This window comes from Mesoplodon densirostris, chromosome 6 (assembly GCF_025265405.1).
Source record: "Mesoplodon densirostris isolate mMesDen1 chromosome 6, mMesDen1 primary haplotype, whole genome shotgun sequence".
NCBI classification, from domain to species: Eukaryota; Metazoa; Chordata; class Mammalia; order Artiodactyla; family Ziphiidae; genus Mesoplodon; species Mesoplodon densirostris.
In genome coordinates, this window is record NC_082666.1 from 70306950 (window position 1) to 70322338 (window position 15389).

Here is a 15389-nt window from a genome sequence, read left to right on the forward strand (position 1 = left end):
CAAAAAACACTTGCAGCCTTCAAGTATGTACCGCTGGCTATGCTCCAATTGCTGTGTTAAAAGCTTGAGTGAGGGGTCTATTAGAAGGTGAAAAATAAGAGCAAAACGAATCTTTTACACTGCTTTTCACTCTGCGAACAACCCCCTAGGCAAACACTGGGCAGTTTAAACCTGTCCCTGGTTACATCAACAGCTTCTTCAGCCCAGGTCTCTAATCTGTCCCACGACAGATTCGATTCTAGGAAAAGAGGTGAGGGAAACGAGTGCCAGAAGTTCTGTAAACCCTTCGAATCTTCAGTATATACAAATCCCTTCCACAGTAAGGAGGCAGACTTCGGGTCTTGTGCCCCAGAGGGAGCAATGTATGTTTCCCCTCCTACTTGGGAGCCGGGAGCCCGGCAGAGATACGGAAGCGATACGAGCCGTGAGCCAGGTCAGCGCGGCCGGGAGCGGGGGCCTCCGACCCTCCCCACCCGCACTTCGGCATGGCCGCCAGAGCCCGCTGCCCTCCCCGCCCTCCACGGGCCCCGGACCCCACCAAGCGCGGGAAGCGAGGGAACCCAGGCGCTCTGGCGGGCTGTGCCTGCGGCTGCTGACCCGCTTGGTAAAGGCGGTAAGGTCTCGGCGCTCGGGGCGCCCCCGCCGAGCGCACCTGCAACGGGGCCGGCCAGGACCCCGCTAGGCCCCGTAGGCGGGCCCAGGGCCGCACTCTGAGCCTCGCGGGTTGCCCACCCGAAGTGGAGCTAGGTGCGCTTTGCGCGCGCGGTGCACCAAGCCCTCCGGCCCGCCCAGCCCACGCAACCCCGTGGCGCCCCGCTGGCCTTGCTCGGGCTTCCAGAGGGGTGCGGTGGGCGCGCCTCACCTGTTTGCCCCGGTAGAAGAGGCGCTGGCACTCGGGCCGCACGTCGAACAGCGCCCACACCCGTTCGCGCAGCTCCTCAATTGTGGCTTTCCGAGACACGTCCTCAATGGTGCGCGTCTGGGAGCCGTCGATGGTGCGAACCTGGATCCACATCTCGGCTTCGGGAGAAGGGGCCGGCTTCGCTTTGTCTCCCCCTGCGCTCCGGGCGCCGCGCCCCGCCCGGCCCGCGCCGCTTCCCCGGCTGCTCTGGCTCTCCGCGGCTGGCGGGCGAGCGCGCGCACAAGCGAGGAAGACCGACCAGACGCCGGGCCCGACAGGCGGCGGCGAATACTAGACCGCGAGACCACCTAAGAGAGCTGAGGAGGTAAGGAAACCGCAGCCAGTCGGAAGCGCGGTTGCTCTCGCAGCCCCCGCCTCACAAATGGGAAACAGCCTTGTCTGCACCGCGCGGAGTGTTTACTTATAGAGCTCTAGCTCCCACATGGAGGTCACGGCGCCAACCCGGATCTCGCGAGATCTACGCCGGGCTCCGCCTTAAAGAGGAAGCGACCAGGGAAGTGGCTATAGACCTGAGGGAACTAAAATGGGCGGGTGCGGGGAGGGCGGGGCGGAGGGGCGGGGCCGCCGAGAGCCTTTACTTGCGCCTCAGCGTGCACCTGGGCCCTGGACACGCCCTCTAGTCTTCGGGTGTCTGGCGGTTAGAAGGCAGCCCACATGGGTTGCACCCTTGGTCTCGGTTTCGCGACCCAGGGCGCGAGCGACTCCTCAGGCTTAGTCGATTCGGTTCTGTGGTCTCAAAAACACACCAAAGATGAGAAACTCTGATGTGCACTTGTATGATCATGAAAAGCGGTGTGCGGGCGCGCGGGCGCGGCCTAGATTTGTGAGAAAGCACGTAAGGAAATGAACCCGCTTCACCGCGCTCAGCCAGACACCGCCAGCCACGCGGCCTGGTGGGGTCGGCCACCCAGGAAAGGCCTTGGGGACCCTTCTGCTTCGCGAACTCGTTTCCCGCCGGCCCGAATGTTGCCTTCGCGCGGAAACCAGCTTCCTGGGGTTTCCCGCCGCTGGGCCGAGGTGGCGGCCTTAGGCCTGCAGGCTGCGGGGTCGGCTGGGATCGCCCTCTACGGGCCCGCTGCGCTCACAACCGGACCTCGGGCCATGGCGGCATTGGTGCCGCCGCCCGGAGGGCCTCTCGCGGTTTCCGTTTGTGGACCTTCCGGGTTAGTGAGCATTTGGCCTAAGGGACTGCGGGGTCATGCAAAACGCTTTTAAAGGATGCAAAATTACACACCTCCGAAGAAGGACTTCTAGAGAGCCTACCAGGAATAAATTCTCCGAAATAGGTCCAAGCAGGGTTACCTAACACACCTAACAGTGGGCTTATTTTAAATAAGAAGGGAGAGAGCATATGAAGGTAGAAAAAATTATATATATAAGATTTGGACCTAATATTGGCCAAAATCCATAACGTGACTATTCAGGCTGGTGGAAATTATTACCCTAAAGGTAGAGCAGCATTTCTGTAATAACCACTTAAAATAACTGCAAGTACAGAGAAGTCCAGTAGTATGATAAAAAAAAAAAAGATGGCCCAACACGGGAGGGACAGAAAAAAATGGAATACAGATACACACTTTGGTCTCTGCTCTTGTTGAAAATTTTACATTCACTGTATCCTCTAAATATAATTCATCTTGTCTGCTCCTAATTTAAGTAAAGCAAATACTGAGTATTCATTACATGTGTAAACATTAAGCATGCTTATAAACTGCCCCGATAAGATAGCTGTTTGCTATTATAGGATATGCTATGCCATTGCGGAGGCATATTAAGTTTTTTTTTTTTTTAATTCTCTGCTCACAAAGAATTTACAATCCAATTCAGATAAGATTTAGCAAAAGAAAATATTGAAGAGTAATTTAATACTAAATAGTGTGTTGTTGGTTAAAACAACAATTAGAGATGAGTGAAGGGGCACTAGAATGATCTGTGAGCTTAAAGATAGGGGTACAACTTGACCTGAGTTAACTGGTATATTGTAATGAAGGCAGCATTTAAGTGGTCAGTTCGCGGATTGAGATAGACCTGAATTTTTGTAAACCCAGTTTTGCTGTTTTCTTAAAATGTGATCTTGGACGAATTATTTACTTCAATTTCCTCAATGTAAAATGGTGCTTATAACATCTAATGAGTGTAGAGTGTTTAGCATAGTGCCTATCCCTTGCTGGTACACAATAAATTATTTTTGTGCTATTATTATGGAGAGGATTTAGTTAAGTACAGAATGCCCAAAGAGGAGAGAGTGCTTAAGCAAAGACAGGAGGTATGCATTTTTAACAGGTCAGAAGAGATTGCATATAAGAGAAAAGTTGACTAAATGAGAAGAACACAGTGTGAATATTAGCATTCAAAGCAGTAGATTTTGTGGGCCCCAGGGAGAAACTAAGGTTTTTAAAGGAGTCCACTCTTGTGATTAAATATGCCTTTGGAAAAACAGAAGAAGGGATGTGGAAGGATGCCTTAGGGAAAAACTAAGGGACAAGGAGAGGAGGGGGAGATGCTGTCAGAAAGCTTATTGAAGAGGCAATTGTGTCAGTTTTGGTGAAATTTGTGGCAATGGGTGAGAGCAGAAAGGGTAGCTTCTAGAGTATTCTAGAAAATAAAGCCTATCAGACTTGTAGAATGTGTGGATATGAGTAATGAGGAAAGTGGAATGCTAAGAATAATTCCCAAGTTTCCAGTTTGGGAGACTTAAATGATGGTTTTGGTAGATGGTGATGCTCTTAACTAGAAGAGGAAGAAAATTGGGAAAATTCAGTGAGTTCCCTTTGCAGTGTGTAGCATTTGAAATGCATCCAAAATATACCTAGATGGAGATATCTAAGTGACAGTTGGAAATGCAGGTCTAAAGTTTTGCAGGGAAGTAGAAAAGTTCTGAAAGAGGAACTAGTCAAGATCTCCTGTACTCATTCCCATAAGACAATTTGTCCTTCTTAATGTGGTGGGTCTTCCATGGAGAACTCTTGGTGGCGGGGAGGGGCGGGTGGTGGAGGGAAACTACTGTCAAAATTGGGTATCTACTGGGACAGTATAGGATTTGTGTTAATCTAGTCAGCGTAGATCCCAAATGATTGACAGGACAGGGCTTAGAGCTGTGAGACTCAGAAAAGATACATTTGTCCTGTGCAGACCAAATTAATTACATCTGGAAACATGAGCTTTTGTGAATAGTATGTTACTTAGGCTATAAATAACTGCAAAGAGTGATTTTATATGTAACAAAATACATCCTTCGTATTTCTCCACATAGTGCATGTTGTAACTAAGGTTTTCTCTTCCCCTGCAATGCTGTTGTCTGCTTAGGAAGCTGCCCAGTTTTAAAAACAAGATAGAAGATCTCTGACAAAAACCATAATATCAGAGTTCTGACATACCATGCCTTATTACCAGACATGTAGCTGAAACAACTTGGATGTGAGCAAGGAAAGAAAAGAGGAATTATTTACATGGATGAGAAGCAAATACTAAAGTTTATGCCATCTGTCATGATTCAGTATTCGTTCAAGTTAAAAGAGGCAAAATAGAAAGATAAAAGATTGATCGTGGAACTAATTATTCTAGAATCTTATCACCCCTCAGAATATCTCATTTTCTCAACTAATGTCTCAAAGTTAACACACACACACACACACACACACACACACATATATGTAAAGTGAATTTCAATCTGGTCTCTAAAGTTCTGATTACCATCTTTTCATCTGCACATCTTTGATGATTACCTTCCTTTCTCTCCTCCAGGGCCACTCTCTACCGGCTGGCTGTCCTGGAGTTCAAGGGCAGAGAGTACATCAATGGGGTCAGTGCTCTCAGGCCTCCAACTGAGTTTGGCCAGTGGGGAGGAAGCACAGACAGGAAACTGCAGGATGGGAAGAGAGGGAGGTCAGTATATTTATTCCCCTGGCTTTCTTCTTGAAAGGTCACCTTGCCTTCCTGGGAAGTCACTACTCCTCCAAAAGTGACCTGCTCTGCATGACTCACTTTTCCATGTTCTGGTAACCTCTCCCTTCTTTTCTTTTCTTTTTTTTTTTTCATTTACTTTTGGCTGTGTTGGGTCTTCGTTGCTGCACGTGGGCTTTCTCTAGTTGCAGCGAGAGGGGGCTACTCTTTGTTGTGGTGTGCGGGCTTCTCATTGTGTTGGCTTCTCGTTGCAGAGCACAGGCTCTAGGTGCACGGGCTTCAGTAGTTGCAGCACGTGGGCTCAGTAGTTGTGGCTCGCGGGCTGTAGAGCACAGGCTCAGTAGTTGTGGCACATGGGTTTAGTTGCTCCACAGTAAGTGGGATCTTCCCGGACCAGGGCTTGAACCCGTGTCTCCTGCATTGGCAGGCGGATTCTCAACCACTGCACCACCAGGGAAGCCCCCTTCTTTTATTTCTTTGGGTCTAGGGATTGTAACATTTTTACAGTTCTAGATTCGTACATATTCCTTCAGTTCCCTATACCTTGGCTCACAGCCTCTTTTTTCCCCCTTTTTTTATTTTAATTGAAGTATAGTTGATGTACAATATTATATAAGTTTCAGGTATACAACATAGTGATTCACAATTTTTAAAGGTTCTATTCCATTCATAGTTATCATAAACTGTTGGCTATATTCCATGTGTTGTACAATATAATCTTGTAGCTTATTTATTTTATACATAGTAGTTTGTACCTCTTAATCCCCTACCCCTATTTTGTCCCTCCTCCCTACCCTCTCCCCAGTGGTAACCACTAGTTTGTTCTCTATATCTGTGAGTCTGTTACTTTTTTGTTATATTCACTAGTTTGTTTTATTTTTTAGATTCCACATATAAGTGATATCATACAGTATTTGTCTTTCTCTGTCTGACTTATTTCACTTAGCATAATACCCTCCAAGTTCCTCCATGTTGTTGCAAATGGCAAATTTTCATTCTTTTTTATGGCTGAGTAATATTCCACTGTGTGTATATGTGTGTGTGTGTGTGTGTGTGTGTGAGTGTGTATTTATATCTCACATCTTCTTTATCCATTTATCTGTTGGTGGACATTTAGATTGCTTCCATATCTTGGCAATTGTAAATAATGTTGCTATGAACATTGTTGGGGTGCATGTATCTTTTTGAATTAGTGGGGTTTTTTTAATACCCAAGAGTGGAATTGCTGGGTCATATGATAGTTGTATTTTTAGTTTTTTGAGAAACCTCCATACAGTTTTCCACAGGCCCACACTCTTTTAATTGGTCCCTTTTGGGGAAAAACAAAACATTAAAAGTACCTTAACTGGAGATTTTCTATTATAGTTTCTAATGCTATTTCTAAAAGAACTACATGTTACAAGAAGTGAACTAGAATTTCCGTTGACTAAAAAGCACTTCATGTCGTGATCCATTACTTAAACTAGCCATATTTTAAAGGGTGTTCTCTTTTTTAATAGAATCACAGATTTTTATTGTGGAAATCTACTTCATAGATCATTCCTGTCTAAGCTCTTTAACAAAGGAGAAAATGATTTGGACAAGGACATGTAATCAATGAGTGACAGGGTTAGAGCTTAAATTTCCCATATCCTTCCTCTTTAGCCAGTGTTCTTTACCCTTCAGCTATCTGTCTTTTATTTCTCTGGAGGCCTCCCCATTCACTTTGTCCAGAGAATGATCCTCATCCTTCTTGCAGTGAGTGCTCTGGTTCTTTGGAATACCTGATGGTTCAAATAGGAGTGGGGATCTGGGAGTCTCATTAAACACCTGCAGTTTATTCCTGTTTTCAGTCACATGCCTTCTGAGATTGGTCCTTCTTATTGTTCAATCTTTCTGAGGGTTTTTGGATCAATTTTGCTCCGATTTCTCCACTGAAGGCTGTTAGGGTTTAACTTCCTGATGATGGGGTCAATTTAGTGTTCAACTTCCATTTACAACTTGCTCTGCAAAACAAATTTTAGAGGTTTAAAATAGCAGTCATTTTACTGTCTCTCAGTTTCTGTGGGACAGGAATTCTGAAATGGCTTAGTTGGAAAGCTGGAGTTCTGGATCAGAATATGTCATGCTGTTGCAGTCAGATGCAGTTAGAACTGGAAGAATGGGGACTAGAACAGTAGGGAGCTAGCTAGGCATCTCTCCGTAAGAAGTTTCAGGACTTCTCCATGTGGTCTCTCTCTTTGGCCTGGATTGGACTTTCTCACAGCATGGCTGCCTCAAAGCAGTCAGGCTGCTTACATGGTAGTTGAAGATTTTAACAGTGAGAATTCTAGTGAGCAAAGTGTAAGCTGTATCACTTGTTATGGCCTAGTTTGAAAGTCACATGGTGTCACTTTTACCATATTCTTTTGACCAAAACATTCACAAAAGCCCACTCAGTTTCAGGGGGAGGGGGTAGAGACCCCGCCTCTAGATGGGAGTGGTGTCAAAGCCACATTGTAAGAGTATATGGGATGGAAGATGTTGCAGCCATCTGGGGGCAGTAGAATCTGCAACATAACTTCTCCATCTAATTTTTCCTTTTGTTTTTTTTGTACAACCAAGAGTTTTCAAGTTATGAAATGCATCAGTCATACAAAAAAAGGTATAGAGAATAATATAATAGACACTTTTGTATTCACCACCTTGCTTTAGAAATAAAACATTTCAAATTGTTAAAACCCCTCTCTGTTTACATTCCTCTTTCTCTCCCTTTTCCAAAGAGATAAACATTGTCTTATTACTGTCATGCCTGTCTTTATACTTTTAATACATGTATCTCTAAACAATAGTAAATTTGGGGTCTTTTTAAGCTTTGTATAACATGATTCTTTATAACACTGAAACTTACTTTTTAAACTCAGTATTATTTTTCTGACACTTAGCTCATGTTGATATATAGCTCATCTTGATATATATATTGAGAGTCTGCCTGCCGATGCAGGGTACGCAGGTTCGTGCCCCGGTCAGGGAGGATCCCACGTGCCGCGGAGCGGCTGGGCCCGTGGGCCATGGCCGCTGGGCCTAAAAAAGAAACAAGTTTGCATAATATGCAGGGCCTCTAAAGGCAAAGACACTTCTCCTCATCATTCTACCCCACCTCACCTGAGATCATTTCTTCATGCCCTCCCACTTCCTCTTTGCAGGGAGGCAGATAAATCATATCTTCTTTTATACAGATAGTTATAATTTCTGCATAGAAAAAACTTTGCTGTACATTTTCTTATGATCTAAATTCCTAGGTTCTAAGGTATTGAACCCCTCAAAACTATTACTATTTATGAAGAAGGACAAGAAAATTAAGATAAAAATAGATTTTTTTCCTAGACTATTTTAGAGGAAAAAATAGTTTCAATCTCACTAATATAATATTTAGTTAGCTGTAAGGATTATTGCCTGTGAAGGAGAAAGGTTACTGACATTAAAACACTTTCTATAGAAAGGTACGCCCCACTCCTCATTTTCCAGTTAAAAACACATGTTGACATTATTTTGCAGATTTACATGAGTGAGAAATGCTGTATAACTGATCCATATCCATTTAGTAATTAGTTTGTTTAATGCAGATTTAATGAAGTTATGTAGCATGACGGAAAGAACATGGGCTCTAGAATTAGATAGACCTGAATTTGAATCTGGGTTCTTCTCATTACCAGCATTATGGCATTGGGCGACTTATTTAATTTCTCTGAGCTTTGATCTTTGTACCTGCAAAGGGTATAATAATACCTCTCATAGTGCCACAAGAACCAAATGAGACAAAGTTTTATTGCATAGGCGCTCAATAATGGTTACTTTCCTCTGTTTTAGTCACAACATCTGAGCGCATTCAGTCAGTAGAATTTATTCTGGTTTTCAAATGATCTTGTTAGTGATTTGAGATAATAAAGAATTTGGGATGGGAAGCATTGGTGTTGTTTTAAAAAGCATTTTATGGCTTTGGATTTATGAGCCTGAGGGAACTCTTTCCAATAGGGGTTCTGTCAGCTCAAGATGGAGATAAATTATGAACTGCTAACTTCTGCTTGGCAAATTTACATGTAGCTAAATTATTTGGTGTTTTATTAGTTCAAAAAGCAAATCATGTTTGTGAGGCCCTTGAAGCAGATTTTGATCCTCTTTTGAAATCCCAGAGGATTTCCAAAACTGAAAAAAGATCTACTGTCTGCCTTCTCCCTGCTCACTCCCAGACCCCAAATTAAAAACCTAAAATATAACTTTGTAAAACCAAAAAAAATTACAACACAATTGCGAGAAATATTTACAAAAATACAGTCCCATTTTCTCATTTTCTCCCTGGTACCTAAAATGTTATTTATACAATGTGAATAAACCAGGTACATCTAATGCACTCCTTCCAAAACTGCACTATTAAAATTACATTTTATAAGGTTTCCATACAGTGAAGAAATTTTATTATCCCTTCTAGGTTGTTGAAAGAGAATTTTTCTAGAATATTTAGCCTACATGTTTTCTTTTACAAACTAACACAATTTTTTATCATAAGCATTAATATAATTTATAGACTACAAAGAATTTTAACAAAAGACTATATTAGACTGGGAGTTAGAAGGAACTGCTTTGGACAAATCATAGCTTTTCTTGGCTATCAATTTGCTGTCTGTAAATTGAGATGAGCAGGAAAGGTAGTATTGGGTCAGTGTAAGCTTCTCGCTCTTAGCTGGTGATGCAGTGGTTGAGAGCATCAGCTTTGGAGTCAGCTTTGGAGTAAACTATGTGAGGCAAACATCAATTTCCTCAACTGTAATTGATTAGGTACCTAGTAGATTTGTGGTAAGAATAAATGAGATATCACATGTAAGTACTTAACATACCATTCAGTGAATGTTGACTACCACTATCAGCAGCAGCTGTTGGCAGGACTCAGAAGCAATTTAAATGTGAATTTCTCCTAATAATAATTAAGAATTCCTTCTCCATCAAGTACTTGAGATATGCTTCTTGTATTTGTTAGGTTTTGCTGCCTAACAAACCATCTCAAAGCTTAGAAGCTTAAAACAACAGCCATTTATTTAACTCATTATTCTATGTGGTAACAATTTGGGCTAGGCCCAGCTGAATAATTCTTCTCTCAGATGATGGCTGGCTGGATCTAGAATGGCCTTACCTGAGATGATCTGTCACTGCACCATATAGGTCTAGCCTGGGCTTGTTCACATGGTGGATGTGCAGGGTTCTACAAGAGCCAGTATAAGCCAACAAGGCCTCTTGAGGCCTAGACTTGGAATTGGCACAGGGTCAATTCACCAGGTTTTATTGACCAAAGCAAGTCATAAAACCAGCCGAAACTCAAGGAGAGGGAAAATTGACTCCTCTTCTTAAAAGGAGGAGCTGCAAAGATTCATTGCAAAGGGATAGAGAGGGAAATAATTATGGCCATTTTTGTAATTAATCTAAAACATCACTCCTACCAGTCCTAGTCATAATAGATTACCATCGATAATCTTTTATGGCTTTAGTAACTTTGTTACTCTACTTCTCACAATCTTCCAATATTTCAGTCTACCACAGATTATTACTATAAGTGTGCTTCATATATGTTCTGGTACAGGCTGAATGTTTTTGATACATGACCAGTTGATGCTCGTAAACTTTGATCTACCTGAAATTTGTGATCCAGTATCATTTTATCTAATCCCTGATAAGGCAAAATTATATATAATAATTTCCTGAGTGACCCTGCAGAATATATCATGATACAATCTGAAAGACATTAGAAATGATTGTTTTTTTGGTTTTTACCCATAAAGATAAAAGTTGCTTTTAAGAATATCACCACAGTATTTAGTTTCTTAAAACTTATCACAAGTCTTGGTAGAATGGACTCAAGATAAAAGACTGAAAATATTGAGTGTTAGCAAGAATATAGAGCAGCTGGACTTTTGTACATTGCTGGTGAGAGTGCACATTTATTAAACCAAATTTGAAATCTGAGCATAGAAATTAGTGTGTATGTTCAACAAAATGTGTACAAGAATGTCATAGTAGCTTTAGTTATAATAGCTCCAAATTGTAAATTGCCTAAAAGTCTATAAATAGGAGAATGGATGAACAAAGTGTAGTGTATACATACAATAGAATACTGTACAGCAATAAAAAAGAATGAACTACTAATATAGCCACAATATGAATGAATCACAAAATTATTGATTAAATTAAGCCAGGCACAAAAAGCACATACTATATGATTCCCTTTATATAAAGTTCAAGGAGATGCAAATTTAATCCATACTTTTAGAAGTGAAACCTCTGGGGAGTAAAGGAATTGCTGGTGTTGACTGGGAAGAGTACAAGCAAAACTTCTGGGTGATGATAATATTCTATATTTTGATGTGGGTAGGGGCCACAGCAGGGTTTAGATATGTAAAAATTTAGTGAACTATACACTTATGATGTATTCACTTTACCATATGTGTATTGTAATATACATACACATAATTATATAGATGTCCTTCTTAGAAAAAGTGGATTTTAAAATTCTATCTGTTGGTGGCATAAGTGAAAATGTAAATCTTATCCCTGGCTTCAGGTTGATCTGTATAGAGAAATTAAAAAGCTTTCTGCTCTTCCTCCTCCTCTTTCAGAGATTAATTAGGGAGAAAGCCCAGTATGAGAATTTGATCTGGTGAAAAGCAAAGAAAAGCTAAATTTAAAAGCTTCTTAAAAAACACACACACAGGGCTTCCCTGGTGGTGCAGTGGATAAGAATCCGCCTGCCAATGCGGGGGACACGGGTTCAAGCCCTGGTCCGGGAAGATCCCACATGCTGCGGAGCAACTAAGCCCGTGCGCCACAACTACTGAGCCTGTGTTCTAGAGCCTGCGAGCCACAACTGCTGAAGCCCATGAGCCTCAACTACTGAAGTCCGTGTGCCTAGAGCCTGTGCTGTGAAACAAGAGAAGCCACTGCAATGAGAAGCCCGCGCACTGCAATGAAGAGTAGCCCCCACTCACCGCAACTAGAGAAGGCCCGTGCACAACAATGAAGACCCAATATAGCCAAAAATAGATAAATTAATTAATTTAAAAAAACAAAAACAAACACACACACACACACAAACAAATAAAATCTTCTTAAGTGTTCTACAGGTTCCTGACTTAAGAATATTGATAAGAGATGGGTTGTTCTGTTTTTTGGGAAAGGTATGGTACATACACACATGTATGTGAATATATATGCATGTGTGTGACCATGTGTGCATATGCTCTGTGCACACATGTGGTGTACCTATGTGTGCACATGAATGTGTATGTGTGTGCATGTGTGTTTTCTACTAGATTCCCATAGGAGGAGTGAGGAGGCATAACTGTCCTCTAAAATAGCAAAGGTTTCATGAAAAGGTGTATGCTTTGAGTCCCAAAATTCTGCTGAAGATTCCCAAGGACTATTATCCTAGATATAACAATGCAGATTTGGGGAAGCATTCAGCTTCAGATGAATTGCTCTAGGTGGAGGTGGGATACAAGGCACAGAGCTTATGAGTAGTATGTTACTCCTGTGTTAGGGACTAGAATATTTTTAAAGTAGGGTTAGCACCACACTGTGAAGGGAAAAGGAGGGTAAAAATGAACTATGAAGGAGGGTCATGGAAGCAAGTCTAGGAACTAAGGTGCTGGTCCAAGGGGACCTTTATTTCTGTTCATATAGCATCCAGTTCTATGTTTTTTCCTATATTGTAATACACTCTGTCTTTCCCACAATTTTTCAGAAAAGCATAGTACCCATTCTGCAGCCTTATGTTAGTGGTGTTTTGGGGACAGTGGGGAGGGAATTAAGAGACAAGGCAGTAAACAGAAGTGCAGCCTTACCACCTCACCTCTCCATGGGGCCAATGTAACTGGAACAACAGGGTGTAGGAAGGGAGGATGGTGATCCTAGAATTCACAAGGCCACCAGTAGTGAAGTGAACCAAACCTCACTGGGGAGGTGGTGGTTAGGAGTTATGTGACCACAGAGAAGCTGCTATAGCATGGACAAACGCAGGAGGGGATGAGAGACCACCTGAGGTGAGGCTGCAGTGGGAAAGGTGGAGGAGAGCGAGCAGACACTTGGTTCACAGTGTGGTGTAGGATCTTTGATAAAGTGACTGGAATGACATGTGAATGAGAAGATAGGAAAGAATGCGAGCTATTGGATTATTTTTTTTCATGTGTTGAAATATCCCATGCATATAATTTTAAAAAGTGAAAATTAAGAGCCAAAATGCATTTGCATTTAGCTTCCTGATATCATGAAATTATGGGGACAAATTGAGGCAAGGTACAAATTTTTAAAAGTAGGGTTGTACTCAAAATATATTCCTTGAGGATTTCAATTATTCTGAATTATTCATAGATCGGTGGGGAAAAAAATAATGGATTAGAAATGAGTGTGGTTGAAATTGGTGCATATCTTCAGCAACTTTATCCAAAGTCAGCATATATGCTAAATGAATTATAATTATCAAAAAGGTCAAAAGAAACTCAAGGAGAGTGAATGTAATTGAGACAGGGTCATGGCCTTGTCAGATTTTGGATTCAGTAACTTTAGAAAAGCAACTCTTAAAATATTACTTGAGGGTTTTTATATGTCCTCTAGTTTGGGAATCTAAGTAGAAATAGAACAGGTGCCCTGAATGTCTCCTTTGAAGCAGGAAGTCCAATCAGGGCAATAAGAGAGGTAGTAGTGGTGCACAGAGGAAGTATGATTTCCCTGTATCTTTTCTGGGCTGAGTCCCAATACATATATGGTGATTAAGTTGGTAACTCTGAATGTGGCTCAGTTTTGGAGCAATCAATTCAACCATGATGTAGTCATTTTTTTTAATAAATAAATTTATTTATTTACTTTTGGTCGCATTGGGTCTTCGTTGCTGTGCACAGGCTTTCTCTAGTTGCGGCAAGCAGGGGCTACTCTTCGTTTCAGCGTGCGGGCTTCTCGTTGTGGTGGCTTCTCTTGTTGTGGAGCACAGGCTCTGGGCACACAGGCTTCAGTAGTTGTGGTGCACGGGCTCAGTAGTTGTGACTTGTGGGCTTAGTTGCTCCGTGGCGTGTGGGATCTTCCTGGACCATGGCTCGAACCCATATCCCCTGAACTGGCAGGTGGATTCTTAACTACTGTGCCACTAGGGAAGTCCATGATATAGTCTTTAAAACGTGGTCATTCTATTTGCTATTGTGTATAGAACCAGTTTATTATTTTTCTGTTACACTGTTTGGAAGATTCCTGTGGGTTTTTTTTTAAAATTATCATTTGTAGGCATTTATCTGTGGCTTAAAAATACTTGGTGATTTAAATGCCTTAGATGTTGTATTAGTTTGCTAGTGTTGCCATGAGAAAATACCACAAACTTGGGTGGCTTAAACAAATGAAATTTATTTTCTCACGGTTAGGAGATGGAAGTCCAAGATCAAGGTATCCACAGGTTTGGTTTCTCCTAAGCCTCTCTCCTTGGCTTTCAGATAGCTGTCTTCTCACTGTGTGTTCATATGGTCTTTTTTCTGTGTTGGTGCACCCCTGGTGTTTCCTCCTCTTCTTATAATGATATCATGTTGGATTAGAATCTTACCCTCATGACCTATTTAACCTTAGTTACCTCTTTAAAGGCTTTATCTCCAAATACAGTCACATTGGGGATTAGGACTTCAACAGATAAATTCTGGGGGAGGGGGACACAATTCAGTCTATGGGATAATGCTACACCCATGAACTTAAAATTGTCTTACTATTCATTTTCCTTTTAGGATTACAATTTACTACTAATTACAAATAGCAAAATACCCAAGTAAAGGATGAAATTCTATTAAAAAAACCCCGGAACTAATTTAGGAATTTAAAATTTATTTCAGCCAGGTAGAACCTCAGATTGCTAAGAGTTGAATGAATTATAGCCACATGTTGAATGTTAATCTTAGAAAATGCAATTATCTAAAGTGTTAGTAACCTCACTGGCAAATAGATAAGAAAAAATAACTGCATAGAAAAAAATGCTGTGAGAAAGAATACAATGATCTGATCTTTTTCACTTTGCCAAAAAAAAAAAAAAAAAAAAAACTAGATGAGATTATCTTCAGAGCTCTTTTTCCTTTTAGTAGATCAGATAAATCCTACAATAGCTTAAGTAAAGAATTTTGCTTTCTAAAGCTAGATAGTTAAAATGAAATGTTTTCCTTAAAAAACAAAGAACTCAATAATTCAAATTAATAGTTTCTAAAATAGGTAGTGAGAAAAGAAAGAGTTTTGTATACATAACCAAAAGAGACAGAATCTATACGTATGTTTTATCTTAAGAATAGATATTGGTTTTAGAAAAAAAAGAGTGTACTGAGACAAATTGTTTTGAAAAATAATTGTTCTGATTTGGCTTTCCTGATGTGTGAATGCAAAAGAAGAAGCCTGTGGTTGCTTGGCTGGTTTGTCTGCAAATCTGGAGTGGCTCTTGCATGCTGGCAAGTTTTGGTGTGCTTATTCTCAGAAATTCTCCCTATTCTGAAAATCCAAACCTTTCATTAGGGTTTAAAATATTATATCATGATCACATAAAGTT

General features: G+C 41.4%; 2 protein-coding genes across 3 annotated transcripts in view; one reads left to right on the forward strand and one right to left on the reverse strand.

Annotated features, from left to right (window-relative positions):
* Nucleotides 1-1351, reverse strand: part of UHRF2 (ubiquitin like with PHD and ring finger domains 2) — a 73468-nt gene extending 72117 nt beyond the window's left edge. For both annotated transcript variants that reach the window (XM_060102170.1, XM_060102169.1), the window contains exon 1: nt 863-1351. In XM_060102170.1, the coding sequence (XP_059958153.1) occupies nt 863-1015 (153 nt within the window). In that variant the 5' untranslated portion in view covers nt 1016-1351. The remainder of the gene's footprint in view (nt 1-862) is intronic.
* Nucleotides 1352-4729: 3378 nt separating this feature from the next.
* Nucleotides 4730-15389, forward strand: part of RANBP6 (RAN binding protein 6) — a 286493-nt gene continuing 275833 nt past the window's right edge. The window contains exon 1 of the mRNA XM_060102179.1: nt 4730-4807. The gene's annotated coding sequence lies outside the window, so the exon portion shown is untranslated. The remainder of the gene's footprint in view (nt 4808-15389) is intronic.